The sequence below is a fragment of the Pyrus communis genome, chromosome 10 (genome assembly GCF_041283825.1).
Source record: "Pyrus communis isolate YQ-2024b chromosome 10, ASM4128382v1, whole genome shotgun sequence".
Classification (NCBI taxonomy): domain Eukaryota; kingdom Viridiplantae; phylum Streptophyta; class Magnoliopsida; order Rosales; family Rosaceae; genus Pyrus; species Pyrus communis.
The window spans coordinates 24,479,155-24,499,589 of record NC_142574.1 but is presented as its reverse complement, the minus strand read 5'-3'; the positions used below and the strand labels follow the sequence as shown (position 1 = coordinate 24,499,589).

General features: G+C 37.6%; 3 protein-coding genes across 6 annotated transcripts; 1 reads left to right on the top strand and 2 right to left on the bottom strand.

Annotated features, from left to right (window-relative positions):
* Positions 1 to 1,947: 1,947 nt before the first annotated feature.
* On the bottom strand, positions 1,948 to 2,571 carry LOC137730262 (SAUR-like auxin-responsive protein family). Its single transcript, XM_068469320.2, has one exon. It carries the CDS (start codon positions 2,489 to 2,491, stop codon positions 2,087 to 2,089), a length of 405 nt encoding a protein of 134 aa, XP_068325421.1. The 5' UTR covers positions 2,492 to 2,571; the 3' UTR covers positions 1,948 to 2,086.
* Positions 2,572 to 4,848: 2,277 nt separating this feature from the next.
* On the bottom strand, positions 4,849 to 10,322 carry LOC137729028 (GTP-binding protein-like protein). Its single transcript, XM_068467847.2, has 11 exons — positions 10,014 to 10,322; positions 9,304 to 9,492; positions 9,135 to 9,188; positions 7,939 to 8,049; positions 7,326 to 7,388; positions 6,928 to 7,182; positions 6,582 to 6,728; positions 6,468 to 6,495; positions 6,075 to 6,145; positions 5,654 to 5,713; positions 4,849 to 5,261 (listed from the first exon to the last, which is right to left on the bottom strand). The coding sequence occupies exons 1-11, from the start codon at positions 10,224 to 10,226 to the stop codon at positions 5,193 to 5,195; spliced, it is 1,260 nt and encodes a 419-aa protein (XP_068323948.2). The 5' UTR covers positions 10,227 to 10,322; the 3' UTR covers positions 4,849 to 5,192.
* Positions 10,323 to 12,895: 2,573 nt separating this feature from the next.
* Positions 12,896 to 20,034, top strand: LOC137727807 (protein PAT1 homolog). 4 transcript variants are annotated; one of them, XR_015952238.1, is made up of 7 exons: positions 12,902 to 13,071; positions 13,114 to 13,418; positions 14,077 to 14,207; positions 14,425 to 14,475; positions 16,158 to 16,221; positions 16,727 to 19,338; positions 19,549 to 20,034. XR_015952238.1 is itself a non-coding variant. In XM_088677676.1 (6 exons), the coding sequence occupies exons 2-6, from the start codon at positions 13,331 to 13,333 to the stop codon at positions 18,862 to 18,864; spliced, it is 2,472 nt and encodes an 823-aa protein (XP_088533802.1). In that variant the 5' UTR covers positions 12,896 to 13,071; positions 13,114 to 13,330; the 3' UTR covers positions 18,865 to 20,034. The 4 variants fall into 4 exon arrangements, 2 of the variants coding, with proteins under 2 accessions (XP_088533802.1, XP_068322733.2); XM_088677676.1 differs by having other exon boundaries at positions 12,896 to 13,071; positions 16,727 to 20,034; XR_015952237.1 differs by having other exon boundaries at positions 12,900 to 13,418.
* Positions 20,035 to 20,435: the final 401 nt, after the last annotated feature.

The following is a 20,435-nucleotide window of genomic DNA, read 5'->3' as shown; positions in this document are numbered from 1 at the left end:
CAAAACAAACCCACTTTAATAAAGAAAATAAGCAAAAGTTGGCAAAATAAAAAAATACACAGCTAAAACGAAAAATTACCCAGAAACACGAGCGCGACGGCGGGGAAGTGAATCGACAGACAGCTCCGACTTGTCTCTCTTCGTCTATCTTAATCAGCACTGGCAACACAAGTAAAAAACGAGTCAACAAAAATAGAAAGAAAAAAAAATGGAGTCCTGAAAATCTAAAAGGGGAAATTAGGCAAACCCTAGAAATGGGCTCCAAGAACTTCAAAAATCATACTCTCTTGTCTCTTCGGCCATCGCGAGTAGCTTAATGGAGAAGCTACGGGGAGTTGAAAGTTCGAATTTTTAATTTTGTCAGCAAGTTTGGTATTCATAAGGGGATCGTATAAAGGGAAATTTTTTTACTAAAAGAATATTTTGCGTGCTGATCTTCTTCCGCTAGTTTTGTGGTCCGCTGACACGTTTGTTCCGCAAAGAAGGCAGACTGTTTGCGATGAAACCTTCTTTTATTTGTTAAATAATGTCAATATTTTATATTTTTATTATTTTATATTTTATTATCTTAATAAAAAAATTAATATAAAATAATAACGTACCTTAACTGTAATAGCACAAAATATAAGAGAATGAGAAGAGCACCAAACACACAGGAGAGCAGACAATCTCTCAATAAAACAGACGGAGAAGAAAAAGAAACCTTCTATTTCGAGCTTCGTAGGGCCGAAACTATGTGAATTTGGGATCTCGGCCCAGCATGAACAACCTGATTAATTGGACTGGCTTGGTTCTAGTTCGGTTTGGTTTGGGGTTTTGACCCAAAACAAAAGAAATTTCGTTCTCAGTTTGGTTTGATTTATCTTTCAAAAAGTATGTAGACAATTGGATTAAAATGCAAGTATCTTGTTCTACTTAAAGAGAATCAAGCCCTCAGTAGTGTGGAAAAGCTCTCAAACCGATGCAGCAATGTGTGTATATATATCTTGACTTCTACATTCCAAAACACAACAACTCAATTGAATCGTTGTATGAGCTCAAATCTATATGCATAATAGAAAAATTCAAAGTTCCACCACAAGACCTTTATTTGGACAATAAGAAAAACACTTCAAGTGGAGGAGTAGAGAGGATGATCGCAGGAGAAAGTGGAGTGTGAGACGAGGGCGAAGAAAATGAGAGAGAAAGGGTTTTATTTAGGGGTATGTCATCAACACACTCTTTTTTACTTCTTACACATCATTTATTAAATTATGTCATTTGATCTTCTTAAATTTATCCGATCCGTATATGAGAAGTAAATTTATCCCACCCATCATTTATAGGCTCTAGCATTACCACTTAGTTAATAGGGCAATAAACACAAAACACTAGGGCTTACTTAATGGTAAGAAGCATGGAGACTCATTATAGCATCTCTAAAAGAGAAGTCAAAAGGTCCACATAAGCAAAATCGTGAAAAATACAACATCAATGTTTTTCAACCGAAATGTCAATTCCTTTATGGCATGATATTTTTCGATATTGGTCTGATATACCTTCTGTTTTCTATAGTGATTAATAGTTGTTTTTCATCATTTTATTAATTTTTTATTTTAAAAATACTTATTGCAATCATGAAAAGTAAATAATAGTTTAAATTTGATCTATTGGATGAAGAACAAAATTAAAAAAAAAAAAATCAAAGTTTTAATATATCTCCGTTTGAGTTGGTCTTTAGTATTTGTTTGAAAACTGTTATAAGCATTTAAAAAAAAAAGAAAAAGATTATACACTCTAATAACAGCACCAAATTATTACTATTGGGCACTCCCCAAGTATCAAAAGCATATACAAATCATTTTAACATGCTTCAAATAGACTTAGGGACATTTATTTTAATTTTATATGAGAGAATTTCAAGAATATTGATAGAGTACAACATCATAACCCCATGACAAGCACAAATAAAATCATAGTAGCATGATCCATCAAATTAAACGCCATTGTGGTTACAACAAAAAATAAATAAATAAAACATAATCATCAATAGCAGCAAAGGAATGATCTTTGAATTAGCAGATCAAACACCAACAGCCCTAATTATTCAGAACACATAGAGGGCAGCCAATTCCTCCAATGACTCTGAAGTGCTACCAAAGCTGGGATCTTCTGCATTATTCTCCAGCATCCACAACAAGTGATCAAACAAAACCACCTCACAGTTGACAAATATATCATCCTCCTCTCCTCGCTTTTGCTTCGATGACTTGTCGATCAAGGCATTTAACAACGGATGATTGAGGTATTTTGAGCTAATCACATAACGTTTCCTCGTGCTTCCTACATATATTATAGTTTGGTGATGATGATGAGGATGAAGCTCATGATTTTCATGCCTGAATATAGCTTCCCTCGTAGATTTCGACCTTAGGCTACTATACGACGACGATCTCCCTAGCTGCCTTGACAAGCTCTTGCACTTCCTTAGCAGAATATTCATCTTCTTCATCCTTAAAGACCCTTATTTTTTTATGATCGATGAGAGAGAGAGAGAGAGAGAGAGATGGGGTGTTAATTTGGATGGAGAAGTAATTAGGGTGATGGGAAATATATAGGAGGCTTGGAAGACACTCATGAAATCACAAAAGTAGGAGTTAAGATGTGAGGATTGGGTTGAGTTGGTGCAAAGTCGTTGTTTTCCGCTGCTGGAAAAACAAGTGGGGTCTATAAAATGTGCAACCGAACATTTTTTGGGTGACCAAAACAAGTCATCTGTTTTGCTGAATGCATATGTTGTGCCTGGTGCGGGGGGGCTTCTTTTACACACCTAGGTACAATAGACAAACAAGCAAGCACAAGCTCAGAGTAAGATTTTCTTCTCTCTAAATTTCGTTTCCCTCCAATCTCTTCCTATTTGAAGGTCACAATTAAGCCCACGCCAACATTTGGTGTGATTTTTTTTTTTTTTTATAGAGAGAGTGAAAAAAAATGTGAGAGGAGAGAATTGGAGGGGAGGGAATTTAGAGGAAAGAGAACCCTACTCCAAATTTTAATTATCTAATAGTCTACCTACCAAAACTCAACTAGGCTGAGGAATTTAAGCGTTAATCAAGCATCATCTCAGTTGGTCACTTCAAAGATAACTATAATAAATCACAAGCAATAGCGGACACAACTAAAACTCACTTAAGAGTCCGGCTTCAATGACATAAGCATTCAATGTTACGAGTGTTTTAACCTTTAAATTCGATTTCTATAACTATTAGATTTTCTGTTTCAATCTTAGTCATTCGTTTTTGGTATCATTTAATATTACGTATCATTGAAGAAATTTCCCTTGGATAAAGATTAAACAACAATATAATTAAAATGCTAAGTGAAACGCTTTTGCAACAATCCATTCCCGTCGAGAAAACCCTTTTCGGGGCAGCAATCAATTACTTATATGAAAGAAGGTTTATCGAACCCCTTATGGACTCCAGTTCGAATCCCTCTTTCGTAATTTAAATAAAATTAATGCAAGAAAAATTGATGATTGAATGGGACCCTTGGAGTTAAAAATGCAATTAGGATGGACAAAGTGTTGATTACGAATGAAAAATGCAGATACGTCTGTTTTCATTTTCTCCTAATAAGCTAGCTGGATTCCACCAGTCATGTATTGTTGTGTGAAGTGGCAGTAAACTGCTTGTTGTTGCTGAGAGTCTTGACAAACACCGGAAACATGCTCGGCCACTCAACAAATATGTTGAGAGCATCTCATCATGGTCCAGTTGAAATGACTCCATCTCCTCCTATTTAGATTGACATGTCATCCTCATTTTGATTTGAGGTGCATGTTTTTCGACTAATTAAATCAACACAAATTTAATCCGCGTAGTTTTTCAGATTAAGTCTAACATGGCTCACCATTAACATCATAAAAGATCTTGGTAATATTGGTAGTAAACCTCCGGCATAAATTGTATATCAGCCTTGTTTGATTTGAGAGGCATGTATTTCGGCTAACTAAACCAACAACAATTTAATCCACGTCATTTTTAAATTAGATGTATAAACCCTAGATACAGAAAAACTTCTTTGTTCTATCTCTCTTATTATGTGATGCGTCAAGTGAAGAAGTGAGACAAGAACAACAGGTGCATGCCCCATTTGCACGCAAGTTCTTCTCTTAGACAGGGATCACTTATGGATTAGCAACCATTAGTATTTCGACCGACATTACCATAACCCAAACACATTCTTTGTATTTAGCACTAATCCGTCAATTTTGTGTTAGTTTCCAGTCGTGGTGTCATGTCATTCATCACACGTAAACATAACCACTTTGTCATAATCAAATAATTAATGCAAGTGGGACCAAATCACATAAAATTCTGCTCAGACAAGGTGTGTGTTTTAGAAAATAATGAATGGTTTATTCTCCAGCCTTGTGTTCCAAGTCTGGATATATACAGCAGCAACAAGGGGATCTTCACTTGCTTAGAAGCAAAAACATCGTTAATCGAATAATCAAAAGTACTTAAAGCAGCAGGGCCAAGTGATAAATCAATGTCTCCTCTTTTTGGCCAAATCACTAAATCTTGTCCCTTTGAGACCGAACTTAAGACAAATTATTCCTAGTTGTTGATGGGGACGTCTGATCTTCGTCGCTTACTGCTTAAGAATTTATTTATTTTGCAGTACATTTTAATGTCATTTTGAAAATGCCTCCCACCCCGAAATTGATTTAAACTCCGGGGAAAAAACCGAGCATAAGTTCACTTGCGACATCATGAGGAATCAGGTGAAATCATATAGGACTCAAAGATGAGACTATGAACACGATACGAAGCATGACAGGGCATGAAAAATTGCCTCCAAGCGTTCTCCGAATCACCTATTTATATAAAGATTACGAATGCAATGATGTTTACTAAAATACAATGAAGTCCAGTAAATTCAATTCACCCTTAATTGTTGAATTTCCATATTCTTTCTTGAATAAGTAGGATTTCAAAATCTTAGTTTCCAAAACATCAACAGTCGATTGAGCTATTTACCCTTCAAGCAAAATTTGGTACTCTCGACGTATAACAAAAGAATACTTCATCATACCAAACTCAGGACTTGAATGTAAATCAATGTCGTCCATCTTGTGAAGTAAGCTGCATCTGGTTGGTCCCCCGACTTCGGAAGATAAGCTGTTTCTGTGAAACCATATGAGCTTGTTAGACGTTAAAACGAAACAGCATCACGTCACCTTCCTGTACAATGTACTCTTTGCCCTCAGATCTCAACTGCAAACATCAGAGTAGATTGGGTGACTCAGTTTGATCTAGAACGATATTTACGGACAAGAGACATTTCACCGACAACAGTTTCTAACGTGTGTCTATACCTTGCTGGCCTTACTGCAACCCTTAAATTTAAAAGTCAAAAACAGAAATTCACATTTCTCATAAGGGCACTGGTTGTAGGAAACATAGAGGGTGGGACGAGTTGACCTATTAACGTTGTTTAAGATTTTACTTAAGTAAATCAAGTTGTAATTGCTTCGCACCGGTGTGATAGTGATAGTGCCCAGAAATAAATCCACGGCTCTATAATCTTGACCAAAGTTGGAAAGCATTATATGTGTTGCTACTAGCAAACAAGAGAATTAAAACCTAATAACAAGCAGAAAACTTACAACTCCTCTTTCCCTTGCTGCAGCAAGCGAACCAGCAGCGACAAAATCATCATAAGCCACCTAACAATAAAGAACAAAAATTGTTATTATTTTCATATTTCCCATGGATCATTTTAATGTGCAAGGACATGATCTCTTAGTTTCATTGTTCTAGTAACAGTATTAAAAACTTTACTAAATAGCTAAACTGTTTTATAAAGAAATTATAAAATTAGCACTCCATTGTTTGAATTTGGATTAAAGAGTTTATGAATATTAACTGCTATATGCTGTCTTAAACATTAAACAAAACTTACGTAGAATTGAATGGTTTGAAGCTCACTTCAAATTAAGTGATTCAAACCAATTGTTCAATCAAATTTAAAAATAGCTATTACCTATAGTGGATGAAAGAGTTACAACCTCTATCTATGATTCTTACCGTCTCAGCTCGAATGAAACCTTTCTCAAAGTCAGAGTGTATGACCCCAGCAGCTTGAGGTGCAGTCATTCCTAAATCAACCAAATACAAGAATCAGAGAACAACATTATATGATGAACTTGTTCATCGAACTTCCTAACCTATCTAAGTACTGGCAGCAAGGGACCTTATTTTCAATACAAAGAAAAAAAGATGGCAACGGCAATTCAAAACAGAAAATTTTCAACCTACAATCATCAGTAAACAAATTCTATGTGTACAAGTTTCCAAAAATGATATAGATAACAATATAGCCTATGCTAGCACTTGGTTGAAGCATTCAAGGTCCTGTCAAATGTATTTAATTATATGCGTTTAGTACACAAATTACATTTTAGTAAAACTAAAGCTCACCTGCAAGTATGGTCCATGCTTTTGTTTCCTGTAAACAACATAGCAACACCCTTCTTAACAAAAATGAAAAATGTTAACCACAATCAGAAAAATTCACAAGCTCATTCTTATAACCTTCTCTCCGGATGTAAAGTAAGTACGTAGCCCCAAAACGCTATATGCTGCTCTGATAAGGTTTCCGAGACCACTTTCACCAACACCAAGAGATTCCAAAAATTCCGTTCTTTCTTCATATGGTAATTCAGTGAGCTCAGACTCAACCTGCAAATGCAAACTACCTAGTTCACATGTTTGAGTATAATAATTGAAGGCAAACAAAAACGTACGAACACAGATCTGCTAGTCTCAGACAAAGCATCACTAGATTCCTATCAAACATTTTAAACAGAGAGAAAGGTATGTTGTGATAATTTGCTCAATTTCAAACAATAATACTTATGGTTCTCATGTATCACCAAACCTGTGCAGAAATAGTCACAACTCCAGATTGCAACTCGGGAGCAAGATTCATCACTTCTTTGACGTGAGGATTAAGCTCAGGTTCAGCTAGATCAGATTCTGCAACATTAGCAACATATATAATAGGTTTCATTGTAAGCAAGCAAAGATGCTTCACAGCATCTTTTTCCAAATCTGTTAAAGTGACTGATCGTGCTGGTTTTCCATCCATCAGTGCATTCTGAATTTTGTCCAAGGTGGACCTTTCTGTTTCCTCCTGAAATTAGAACTCTGAGTCTATGATTTTGTACAACCTTAACACTTTGGGAAATAAAGGAGAAAAAATATTGAGGGGATATAGCGTGATGATAGCACATATTTGTGCACTGTACAGTAAGTTAGCATTGGACAAAACTATACCTTAGCTTTGGTTTGTGAGTCTTTTGCCTTTCCCTTTTTCAGCTTCTCCATTCTCTTCTCAATCTGCATTTCTTGTGAATAAGACAATTTAGTTCAATCAGCTCATACCATCTTACCAAGCTGGTGGTATTAATATTAAACACAAATAGCAGATGATAGAGGCCCCCTAAGAAAAAAGTTTAAGATGTTAAGACAAGGAATTCTCAAGATAGCGTTCTCATAAAAAATAATTATCTACATCATCAACTTTAAACCAGAAAATGGCATTAGCATTTAACAATATAGTTTGCATTAAATACATGCATACATATATATGGGTGGGTGTGTAGAGGGTTTGTCTTATTCATACAGCTAGGATAAGGCACTGCGATTAGTTCACTGCCTAAATACTTCCCATAAATCATCAATTGAAAAGCTCATGAATCGATTTTAAGTCCTGGCACTTGTCATTTATGCTCAATTTCAAATCAAATTGGTTTTAGACCAACTGGTTTATTTTACAAGCAAACCAGAAAGTTCCCAGAAAGGAAGTGACAGACAAGGAATCAGGATCTACCACATCAGAAGGTTTGAGAATAATGGTAAGCTTATAGAGGAATGTTAATTAGCAAACCTGGTCCAGATCTGAGAAAATAAGCTCCAAGTTGATAACATCAATATCTGCATTAGGATCAACTTTGCCACTCACATGAACAACGTCGTTATCTTCAAAACAGCGAACGACCTGAAACAACAATCAACATGTCAATAATATTGTGGAGCTTAAAATTACTGATGAAAAGCACTACTGCGTAGTTGATAAAAAGATATGAATGATTTCCATAAATTGGTTCTTCTCTAAACTAAAATCAGGATTGTGAAAGACTTTACATTTTAATGGTTGTTCTTTACAGAAAAAAAAAATGTTATCTTAAATTCAAATCAAATTTGTTCTATAAGATCAATATCCATCAGACTGGCAAAGGAGAATGCTAAAAAACAATGACAGTGCATGCAATGATTATACAAAACAAAGCACAAAGAAGAAGCTGGTCCCCAAAGTATCAACATGAAAAAAAACAATTTTATTAAAACGAACTCATAAAGTGTTTTTGCAATTCAAATTGGGGAAGGCTTCAAAACCTCTAAACAATAACAACTTTACTTGAGCTCGGTACAATGTTTCCTTTCTTCTAGTTTTTTTAATCAAAAGTACAGGGTTTTATTAAACTGATTTTGTTTTTGTTTTTTGCAGTACCATAGATAGAGGAGCCAAATCAGTCAAGCAGGTAAAAAAAAAAAGTAACAGAATGAAAAACAGAAGACAAGCAAATTCCAAATATAAAATAAAAAAATACAAGTGCTTGAAAGATTAGATTATTGCTTGTGATTATGCAGCCAGGTTCGGGTCCTGACTTAGTTTTCTTTCTCACCCTAGGCAAAGAAGATTTTAGATCATACTGATATGCACCAGCATGTCATTCCCCATCCCCAACCCATTTTATGGATAGTAATCTCTCATGTCCGTCATTGTATGGAACCTAGGCTCTTGTGCTTAAAACTTGTTTTGTTATTAAGGAGAGCACCATTAGGCCTGAAAGTCGTTGGTTTGCATGCTACCCTTTACATACAAATATCATAAAATAATAATCCATGAGCATAAGAATGTTTCAGGTAAACTTTACTGTTGTTTGCCATGAGTTTTAACAAATAAGTACAAAATGGTCTCTTCTCAAAGAGCAACTAACCATTAAGAAACATGGGATTTTGAGTAATGATAGAAAGATGGTAATCACAGACGAACATGACCAAATAGTAAGAGATTGAAACCTGAAGTATGGAGTCCACCTCACGAATATTTGATAAAAATTTATTCCCCAACCCCTGCAAGTAATGAAAATAGCAAAATTCAGCTGATGCATTCTAACATATTGGCAACATAACTTAAAATCAGAACATGATAATGGAAAGAGAATAAGCAATAGCCATGCAATGTCACCTCCCCTTGACTGGCACCCTTGACAAGGCCAGCAATATCTACAAGTTCTATAGATGCTGGAACTGCCCGCTGAGATTTGCTGAGATCCGAAAGCACACTGAGACGGGGATCTGGAACTGCGACAATTCCTACATTCGGCTCTATAGTACAAAAAGGAAAGTTGGCAGCTTGAGCCTTTCCATTCTCAACCTACAGACACAAAAAACCATTTTCGTTTCAACACTGTGTATTGCTTATGATAATACACAGCAGACAAAATTCCAGATTCACAATATAACAGCCATCCGACAATTCGGCCAATACATTTATACGAAAAATTAACACTCCTTTCTCTTATGTGGCTGAAAAAGAAGAAATGGGAAAGTAACTACTGATGCAAACTATGCAGTCACAAATAAAAAATATGATCTTTTCTTCTGAGTAAAAAATAAATATACAGTATAATTTCTGAGTGAAATTAAAAATATGGTCTTTAAAAGTCTAAAATTGAAAATACAATCTTTTCTTCTGAGTGAAATTAAAATACAATCTTCCTGTGCACAAACAAACAGATAAATTGATAAAAATAAGAAATTCAAATGGAAAGATGGGTTATCCTTGCTTGCATTATCTCAGCAACCAAACACAAAAATAATATATATATATATAGAGAGAGAGAGAGAGAGAGAGAGAGATAGAGAGAGAGAGAGAGAGGGTTGGGTGGGGCATACGACGGCGTTGAAGAGAGTGGACTTGCCGACATTGGGGAGGCCAACGATGCCGGCTTTGAGGCTCATGCTAATTTTTGATGAGGACCCAGCAGAGAAGCGCCGCCTTCTGCCGAAACCCGTGGCTATGACGCCCATCAGCTGTTGATGGTTCCTCTGCTTCAGAGGAACGAGCAGAGACGGAAGCAGCTGACTGCATAGTCCTATTCGAGCCATTGGAGCTTCGAAGCAACCACAAAACCACAGAGAGAGAGAGAGAGTTCTATTTATCTGTTTGCGGGGAATTGTGTGTCGCTGTGTTGTGTGTATTGAGACGGAAATTGTTTTATTTATTTTTATTTTTTTATATATCTTTATTTTAAAAAAATCGAGAAAATCCTCATATATTTTGATTTTAGAGCCCATATATCAGAAAATCAAACCTCCAACAATTAGATGGGTTCCATGTGAAAAAAGGAGCCAGATTCTCTGGTCTTCCATCTTCCGTGTCCTCCTATTTTGTATGATTACGGTTAAGTTATGTCAATATTTTATATTATTTTTTTATAGATATAATAAGATAAAAATGAATAGTAATATAAAATGTTGACGTGGAAATAGGAGAGCACGAGAAGTGGAAGGACAGAGAATCTACCTCCGTAAAAAAAAACCTCTTGTCCATTGCTTTATATCACAATCTTTCCAAGTATCCAGGGCTGATTTGAAACTACTTATGTAGAAGTTAATTATATAAAAGCGTTTTTATTATCAACGTGTTGAAATTTTTATTAAAAATTAAAGTGTTTTCCTACAAAGAACTTTCAAGCTTTTTTGTTAAATATAGTCGAAAGCGATATTGGTTGTCCTAAAATATTTTTAGTCCTCAATAAGCAATTTCAAATAAGTTAATTATTCTTGGCAATAAGCAAGTTTAACCAAAGAACTACACTTGACATGTTTATACCTAGAACGGCAGAAATCATGAAATGAGTCATGAATAGAGTAAAGAACAGATTGACTATGGGATCAATTACCCCTAGTAAATCTAGCTTTCGATTTCTCATTGAATTATATATTGTAATATGACACAAATATGCTTTTGAATTTTGTATGTGTTAACAGTGAATTTATGAATCAAATAATTCTAAGAGCACTTCCATTGGGGATGGGATAGGCCGACACATAGCTAAAAAAATGGCCCGGCACCTAGGGAAGTCTCTCCAGCCCACGGGATTGCCCCGCACCCAGCCCAAGCTGGTCTCCATGCCAGCCCAAAATTGACAGACCTTGGGACTGGCCTAAATGACGTCAGGCTGACGTCATGATCTGAAATCAGTGACGATGAACTCCATCTCTGGTGAGGAAGACTGCTGGACGACGCTACCTTCGAGGACGAGGTTGCTGACTCGGAACTTGCTGTTGAGGATGAACTGGTCATGGAAGCTGTTGAGGACGATGACATACAAATTCGGCGATGCAGCTGAAGGTCAGGGCGTAGGTCCAGAGGTGGCGGGTTTGGAGCTGGCGAGCCCGTGCACCGATGTCAACCAGTTTGGGGCGGGTCGGACCGCATAGGGAGGTGGAAAGGAAGCGGAGAATGAAGGGGAGGTGGGGATTTGATGGAGGGTGGAGATGGGGGTGGGGGGTGGGTAGGCATGCTCTATTTTGAGAAGCATTTTTGGGGAGAAACTCAGAAATTAAAAATCAAATTATTAAATTTTATTATTTTATAATAAAAATTAATAATATTTAATAAAATTGACTAGGCTATTTAATTTTCGAGATGAAGATGCTCTTGGCCTATTACTATTCATTGAGGTCTATCACTGTTCACTGAGTGGATAAATGCGCTGGGTACTGACACAAAGTCTTTAGGGGTGGAATTGCTCTAATAGCCCTGCTAGGTGAGTGAACACGTTATTAAATAATTGATTGATTTGTCTCTAGTCTTACTTCTATGTGATAGGTTTACTCTTTAGAGCAATTTGCCATAAAGCACCTCCAAATGACTAGGCATGTTGCACCGCTTCAATTTGGTTCGGGCCCCCATCACATTCCGGGCTCGACTCCAACGTAACACGATATTGTCCATTTTGGGCCCCGACCACGCCCTCACGATTTTGTTTATGGGAACTCACACGAGAACTTCTTAGTGGGTCACCTATCATGGGAGTGCTCTCGCGCACTACTCGCTTAACTTTGGAGTTCCCATGGAACCCGAAGCCAGTGAGTTCCCAACAGGCCTCGTGCTAGGTAGAGATGAGAATATACATATAAGGATCACTCTCCTAAACGATGTGAGATCTTACAGTAGTTATATTTACAAGTGCTGTTGTTAGAAGCACTTTATTATAAAACATCAAAGCTTTTGTTAACCGTCCAAGTTTTTTATGAAAAAGCACTTCATAGATCACTTTTAGACTCATAAGCACTATTAATTTATCGTGTTATTTTATACCCTAGGGTGACTTTTAAAATATGCCATCAAGTGTTAATTTTCTCATATTGTACTCTAAAGTGTTGAAATTCTATCAATTTGTGTTTTTGGTCTAATTGATTGTATGATAGTTCGTTAAACGCTTATTTGATACATATATTTAATTTTTTCAATCTAGAATTATGAGGTTACATTTCAGATACGAATCATAACCATTAAGAAAAATAATCATTATCACATTGCAAAAGTACACATAAAAAACCGAGAACAACTTCATTAACGCGATCTAAGAGTCTTCATTCCATCCTCCTTTTTTTATTCCAAACCAATTATTATCTTTATTTTGATAAGCATTTCCACTACCAACTTCAACAACCACCTTTTAATTTTCAATTTTATTATATTTTTTAAGCTTTTTCAGAAAAAAAAAAAATCTATATAACAATATTGTCACCTCACCGCCCTTTTTTTTATTTTATCAAGTCTGGCGATCCATTCCCAGTTTTAATAAACCAAAAAATTCCTATCAAAAATAAAAAGGGGGCTCAAACTGCCTGCCTCTCTAGGGTTATTTATCGTCTCACAAATCCATCCAAAGACCGCTGCTTTGCCGAAACCATGGTGGATTCCTGTACCCCAACCACTGTAAAGATCTTCTCACCAGTTTTTCAATCACCATCTTAGCAGAAAAAGCTCACACAGATTTCAGCTTAAAAGGGTTTTTGCTCCTCTGTTTTTAGATTCAAATTTTGCTTCGGAGATTCAGTATCTGATTATTTTTTAGCGTTTTAGTTTACTGGGTTCTGTTCAGTTTTCGCGTTCTTTGATTACATTTGAATATCTATACCTATATATACACACACACATATATATATACTGGGCATATAGAAGAAGAGTGTAGGAAATGGAGGGGTTTGAGAGTAGGGATAGTAATCAAGAGGCTGCCTCTTCTATCCCTCAAGATCTCAACCATTTGCAGCTTAATTCCTCAGGTTCGTTTCTCTTAGCCTTCTGGGATTCTTCTGTTATTGGTTTTTCATGATTTGCTTTACTGTTTTGGTTATGTCGTATTGTTTTTGGATCTGGGTTCTGTTTGGCTGCCGAGAAAACTGACAATAAAAATGGAAAATTTAAACTGTGAATTCGAATTCGAGAATTTGATACTGTTTACTGAAAACCAAATGGAACAGTGTTTGGATTGCTGTGCTGTTCACTTTGGTGTATGATCGGTTCGATGTTTGAATGTAGTCATTAACTACTTTGTGGTTCAGCTTAGTATTTGAATAATTGTTGGACAAAGATAAGATCTAATCTCGTGCTCGCCTATACTTTTTGGCAGCCAATATAAATATGGTCTTGGTGTGTCTTTCAGATAAAAGAATGTTCTGCAGTCATCCAGAGGTCCCCATACTTAATAATATTTACTGTTTAAAAATAAGAAAGCTCTAACTTGGTTAATTATGTAATTAATTACATAAAAGTTTCAATTCATACATAAATGTATGCAAAGTTTTTTCACGAGTTATTTGGCTTATTGAATAAATAGATGCATGGTGCTTTATTGGAAGGTGCTCTTTTCTTCTTCATGATGTAATTATTTGGAGTATCATTTGATTCTTCTTTTGACTTTCAGTTCTTCATCTTATGCAGGAGAGGTGTTTGACGCATCACAGTATGCATTTTTTGGTAAAGATTCTGTTGAGGAAGTTGAGTTGGGAGGTTTAGATGAAGAAGAGGAGGCTCCAGTCGATGAGGAGGAGTTTCTATATAATAGACAAGAGGTTGAACCTTTTGTTCACTGATTTTTGTGATAATCCTTCAGTATACATGTGCAACCTGTTTGGTGCATGACTTTTCTCTCTCTACCTCTTTCCTCCCCTCATATATATATATATTTATAAACTCTTTTTTATTTCTAAGTTTTCTCTGTCGTAGGTGTTAAATGGCAGAAGACAAAATTGCAAATGGTGGAACTAACTGTTTTTTTCTTATTGGCAGGGTGACATATCTCTGTCTGATATTGATGACCTATCATTAACCTTTGAAAAGGTTAGTTTACTGCAAACTTAATGAAGCAGGTGGTAAAGATGCATTTTGTTTAATACTCTTGATCAACTTGAAGCGTGTAAACTAGTTTTGATGTTTAGTATTAGTTTTTTCATTCTGTTTAGTTTTCTGTTTCACAATGGGCGAGGGCATTGTGAAGCAGAAAATTCTGACAATTCAGTTGGGAACCAAGAGAAATGTGGGAAAACTGTGTTCAACATCTCTTAAGTGCCTGCTTCAATTTAAGTTTTAAAAACATTATGACAAGTCAGTTGTTCATTTGGTAAAACAGGGATTAGAATTATGCGTAATTTATGTTTAACTTAAGATGCAATGTAACATGAAGAGTGGTGCTACTGTTTCCTTCATGTAGGTAGGGATAGAATGTTCTTATTATTTATTAGTTCTTTTTATGTTTTGGGAAGGAGGGGTTAAAGGTGGGTTCGGTGAGTAGTTTGGACGGTTCCAATAACACAGCTCTCACTGACGGTGGACGGAGTATAGCCCTACTGATAAAAAGATGAATCTTTGGTGGTGGAGACTGCTCTCATTGAGGGTGGTCGGAGTATAGCCCTACTGAAAAAAAAAGAAATTGGGTTTTATGGTAGAGCAGAATTGATTTTGAAGATCATAAGGTGGCTGCTAGGGAGAACTTGGGGAGATGGTGTTACATTTTGGGTTTTCCATGCGCATCATGGCAGCTGAATGTAGGGACCCTTTTGATGATATATTTTCTTTTTTAATCTGGATGATCAGCTGCATGCTCATTTCTTCTTCTACAAGATAAAAGTGTGTTGCTCCTCAGAAGAGATGGCATGCCTCCATCTTGCATTTGTTCTCAGTCTTTCAATTCTTGCGATTGAATTCCCGCCCTTTTAAGACGTTTGATTTAATAATGTTGATACATGAAAAAATCTTTCATTTGATAATTTAATATTACGATTTTGTACCTTATGGCCTTTATGTTTACTTTAGTGAACTGTGTCTAGTAATTGGGATTAATAGTATCATGACGAGAAGTAGCGGAGTCAGTTTATCTGGAGCTTAGCTTATCATGAATTTATGATCAACAGAAGTGTAGCCATATGAATGGAATGCACTGCCTGTGGTTGACCTTGGATATTTCTTTTGTACTGCAGCATTTATCTTCGTCCAAACCTGTTTCTCTATCATTAGGTTTATTCTTTTTCAGTTGTCATATGTTTTGGGCAAAATTTATTGCACTGTGAGTTGGGGCATGCTGGTTCCTGAAAATGTGTTGTTTCTGTTGTGCTTATAGGTACTTTTAAATTTTGCTTGGTAGGAAGCATGGATGCATGGTATTTTAGTTTCAAACCAGCGACTCATAAGCCTTTTTTAAAATTTTTGAACTTATTGTCTTTAGATTACCTATAACCAAGTATGTAAGTAGCCTGTGCTTATATTACGATATACCAATAACACAGCCTATTTACGTACCTGGTAGTAGGAACTAACAGTGTTTTTTTTTTTGTCAATTTTTTTTGTGGATTTATAAGTTATGTAGATAATTTGAAATTGGCAGCTAATAGCTTACAACGTACTGTTTGAAGTTTGAGCTGTAAAGTTTCATTGGCTGTTTCATGGCTCGTGGCTGCATTTCCATTGTTGTTACTGTTTTGAGGTAACTTTTGGGTTTGTGTTCTAATTCACCTTTTTGGTTGCAGTTACACAAGGATGTTAGTGGACCTAGGGGTGCTGGAGTTTTTGGTGATAGAGGATCCAGGGAAAGTGAGTGCATATGTCGCTTATCCCTTTTTTCTAATTTGCTGAAACCCTGCTTCAAGCCTGGTTCTTTGTAGACTGAATATCTTTTCAGTTGACTGCAAAGCCTTCATTTGTTTTTATGCTAACTCAGCAACATTATTCTTATTTAATGGTTTCTGCTAGTGCTAACCCAGCCGCAATTAATTTATTCTTATTTAATGGTTTTGTGCTGAAACTTTGTAAAGTATAGCCATAACCATAGGTAGGATATTGAAGAAGTTCCCTTTAAGTTGGGTCTTTGTTATATATGACGCAAAAAGTTTTTCTTCGTTCTGTTTAAGCTTTGATGAAAATTGAACTAGAGGCATGCTGTGTTTTGGAATCAGTTGATGTCCAATAGTGATGACTCACTGAATTGAGTTCACTGTTGTGTCTTTGAGGACTGATTGAATATATATTTATATGTGTGTGTATATATCTGATACGTTGATGTCCATAGAAGCTTCTAATGTTAACATGTTTCTTCCAGGTTCATCTGCTGCTGAGTGGGTGCAGGAGCATTTCCCTAACTGGATTGATGAAGAGATACTTGATGCTGAAAGTACTGAGGACGGGAAACGATGGTCTTCACACCCATATTCTTCAGCTCGTCCTGCAGAGTTGATGCTGCCTTTGTACAGAACTTCTTCATATCCTGAGCCCCAACAACAGCAGCTGCAGCAGCAGCAGCAGCACCATCAACATTTTTCCAGTGAACCAATTCTGGTGCCGAAATCAGCTTTCACTTCTTATCCGCCTCCAGGTGGCAGACCTCAGCAGGCTTCGCCGAACCGCCAAGCAAGCCACCTGAACCCATATCTTTCTGGTGGACCCCAAGGGGGATTATCTTCACCAAACCTATCTCCTTACTCTAGTTCTCAACTTCAACTGAATGGATTACCTCATGGACCACATTTTGGGGGAAATTTGCCTCAGCTTAACCCTGGTCTCTCTAATAGCCTACCCCAAAAGCAATGGGCCAATCAAAGTGGTGTATATGGAGATCATCCTGGTCTTCTGAACAATTTGTTGCAACAACAGCTAGCTCATCAGAATGGTTTAATGCCTCCACAATTGATGCATCAGCAACAGTCACAACCACAGGACCCTAGACTGCATCATCCAGTTCAGCCACCATTTAATCATATGCCGGCAATGCAGTCTCAACTATTTAACCCCCATCTCTCTGCATCCCCGCCCTTGATGAGCAAGTTTGAAGCAATGCTCGGTATGGGTGATCTTGGAGATCAAAGGCCAAAATCAGCTCAGAAAGGTAGACCAAATATGCGTTTTTCTCAACATGGATTTGATACAGGTAGCCACAGGAGAGAAGGTGGGTGGCCGCAATTTAGGTCCAAGTATATGACAGCTGAAGAAATTGAAAATATACTCCGAATGCAGCTAGCCGCGACACACAGCAATGACCCATATGTGGATGATTACTACCACCAGTTTTGCCTTGCAAGAAAATCTGCTGGGGCCAAGTTGAAACACCATTTCTGCCCAACTCAATTAAGGGATCTTCCTCCTCGAGCACGAGCTAATACTGAACCACATGCTTTTCTCCAGGTTGATGCTCTTGGGAGGGTCCCCTTTTCCTCAATACGTAGGCCTCGCCCTCTTCTTGAAGTTGAGCCTCCAAATTCATCTAGCCCTGGCAACACTGAACAAAAGGTTTCTGAGAAGCCGCTAGAACAGGAGCCAATGCTTGGTGCTAGGGTTGCAATTGAGGATGGGCTTTGTCTTCTCCTGGATGTGGATGACATTGATCGTTTTCTGCAATTCAGTCAACTCCAAGATGGTGGAACCCAGTTGAGGCGTAGGCGGCAGGCCTTGCTTGAAGGACTTGCAGGATCTCTTCAATTGGTTGACCCACTCGGCAACAATGGCCCCACAGTTGGGCTTCATAAGGATGATCTTGTATTTCTAAGGTTAGTCTCACTTCCCAAGGGCCGGAAGCTCCTGGCAAAGTACCTGCAGCTTTTATTTACAGGTGGTGAGCTCATGCGAGTAGTCTGTATGGCCATCTTTCGTCATTTAAGGTTCTTGTTTGGTAGCTACCCTGCTGATCCAGGGGCTGCAGAAACTACAAGTGTTCTTGCAAGGGTTGTTTCATCATGTGCTCGAGGTATGGACCTTGGTGCACTTAGTGCCTGTCTTGCAGCAGTGGTTTGTTCCTCAGAGCAACCCCCCCTTCGCCCCCTTGGAAGCCCTGCAGGAGATGGGGCCTCTCTTATCCTCAATTCAGTTCTTGAGAGGGCAACTGAACTCTTAACTGATCCTCATGCTGCAAGCAACTACAATATGACCAATCGCCAACTTTGGCAGGCCTCCTTTGATGAATTCTTTGGCCTTCTGACCAAGTATTGTGTAAATAAATATGATACTGTTATGCAGTCACTGCTAATGCAGGCCCCTCCAAATGTGGCTGTTATTGGCTCAGATGCTGCCAGAGCTATTGGTCGTGAAATGCCAGTTGAGCTGTTGCGTGCTAGCCTTCCTCACACTGATGAGCATCAGAGACAGCTGTTGATGGACTTCACGCAGCGGTCTATGCCCATAGGAGCATCTAACAGTCATGATGGGGGAAATGGTGCTCACATGAATTCAGAGTCTGTGCTGAGCTGATGCTAAACCATGTGGGGATCTGAGAAGCAGAATTTTGAGAAGGAAAATGATGTGACAGGACATTCTATTGGATTGCGAAATTATTGGGTTCTTTTCTACTCGTGCTTTTACTTGTGAGCAAAATGCAACATCTTAAGCGAATAAAGTGGGTGTTTAAGGGCATATATATGGTTCGGGTAAGTTTAGTAATTTAGTATCACATGTTTTCATTTTCGTTAATTTCATGCTTCTCTTGAAAAACTTGTAATCAAGCGTCTCTTTGTAATCCCTTCAAATCTTGTGGGACGGTCCTTCCTTTTGTTATATTTTAGGAGGGGGAATTGGTGGAGTAGATATGTTTCCTCGACTTAGGAGCTTATTTTGATGCTCTGTTGTGGAATTCTTAAGATGGAGATGTAGGACGGCTTTTACTTTGACGCTCTGTTGTGGGATCCTTAAAATAGCAATGTAGGATGGGGGTATGTACAGTGTTCAGTGCAGTTGATCTCCTGCGTTCTTGTAAGGAAAAGGGTGTGACCGGCTGCAAGCAACTTTTACTGATGCTGGTCTAGGGAAGGCAGACGGATGCAGCACAACGGTCATTCCGGAAGATGGAGATGTAGATGTAGGACGGCTTTTACTTTGACGCTCTGTTGTGGGATCCTTAAAATAGCAATGTAGGATGGGGGTATGTACAGTGTTCAGTGCAGTTGATCTCCTGCGTTCTTGTAAGGAAAAGGGTGTGACCGGCTGCAAGCAACTTTTACTGATGCTGGTCTAGGGAAGGCAGACGGATGCAGCACAACGGTCATTCCGGAAGATTGCTTTGTGACCTGAAGCGACAATTAATAGGTTGTTTGAGGACAGTACTTTTGTGAAGGCTCGTTACTGAATAAATATTCGAGGAGGTTGGATGGAAGTCCTTGTTTTGTTTATGTGTTGGATTCTTCAGTAATTTCAACAGGGGGCCGTTCAGATATCATACAGGTTCTCGTCTTTTAGACATGCAGTAGTTTGTTCATTCTGTGCTGGTAGGGTTTGAAACTTGAAATAGTATGTTCCATTTGGCTGGTGCTGTCTGTATAGACGCCCTTTATCACCATATTGTTTCAGTTGACTGTTAAATTGTGATATCTTATTAGACTGGGCGGCCTAATTTCGGGAGATTCTATCCTACAACCGGGTTATATATCTCCGTCTTCTTGTACTTTCTTCGTTTGATACATCCACGAATCTCCCCTAATTTGGAGCTGCTAGTTTACTGTTTGTTGGATGTTACGTTTGTGTCTATACCATTTATCTGAAGAAAGTGGAAAAAAGGCCTTCTCACAAGAAAATACCATGAGCCTTGTGATTTTAATAATTTCATCAGTTGTCATGATCCTTGTGAATATAATCACTGCCTTTGCTGTTTGACCAAAACCAAAAATCGGTGACTTTGCTGTGTTTTTTTGGTCAACATGCAAAGTTTTTGTTGAAGCCTGAAACTTTCATGGTGAGTTTGGTAATTATATACATTTTAGTTTTCGTTTTTCATTTTACAAATAGCAATCTTCTTCTGTTTAGGTCTACTCTATATTGCATTTCAAAGA

Bases quoted from the DNA above. Each gene is read 5' to 3' on its own strand.
- LOC137730262 (XM_068469320.2), bottom strand. From the start codon at position 2,491: ATGAAGAAGATGAATATTCTGCTAAGGAAGTGCAAGAGCTTGTCAAGG.
- LOC137729028 (XM_068467847.2), bottom strand. From the start codon at position 10,226: ATGGCTCGAATAGGACTATGCAGTCAGCTGCTTCCGTCTCTGCTCGTT. The intron at 9,189-9,303 runs GTGACATTGCAT...CATTACTTGCAG, and splicing joins AGGGTGCCAGTCAAGGGGAG to GGGTTGGGGAATAAATTTTT. The intron at 6,496-6,581 runs GTTATAAGAATG...TGTTGTTTACAG, and splicing joins ACTTTACATCCGGAGAGAAG to GAAACAAAAGCATGGACCAT.
- LOC137727807 (XM_088677676.1), top strand. From the start codon at position 13,331: ATGGAGGGGTTTGAGAGTAGGGATAGTAATCAAGAGGCTGCCTCTTCT. The intron at 13,419-14,076 runs GTTCGTTTCTCT...CATCTTATGCAG, and splicing joins TTTGCAGCTTAATTCCTCAG to GAGAGGTGTTTGACGCATCA. The intron at 14,476-16,157 runs GTTAGTTTACTG...TTTTGGTTGCAG, and splicing joins TATCATTAACCTTTGAAAAG to TTACACAAGGATGTTAGTGG.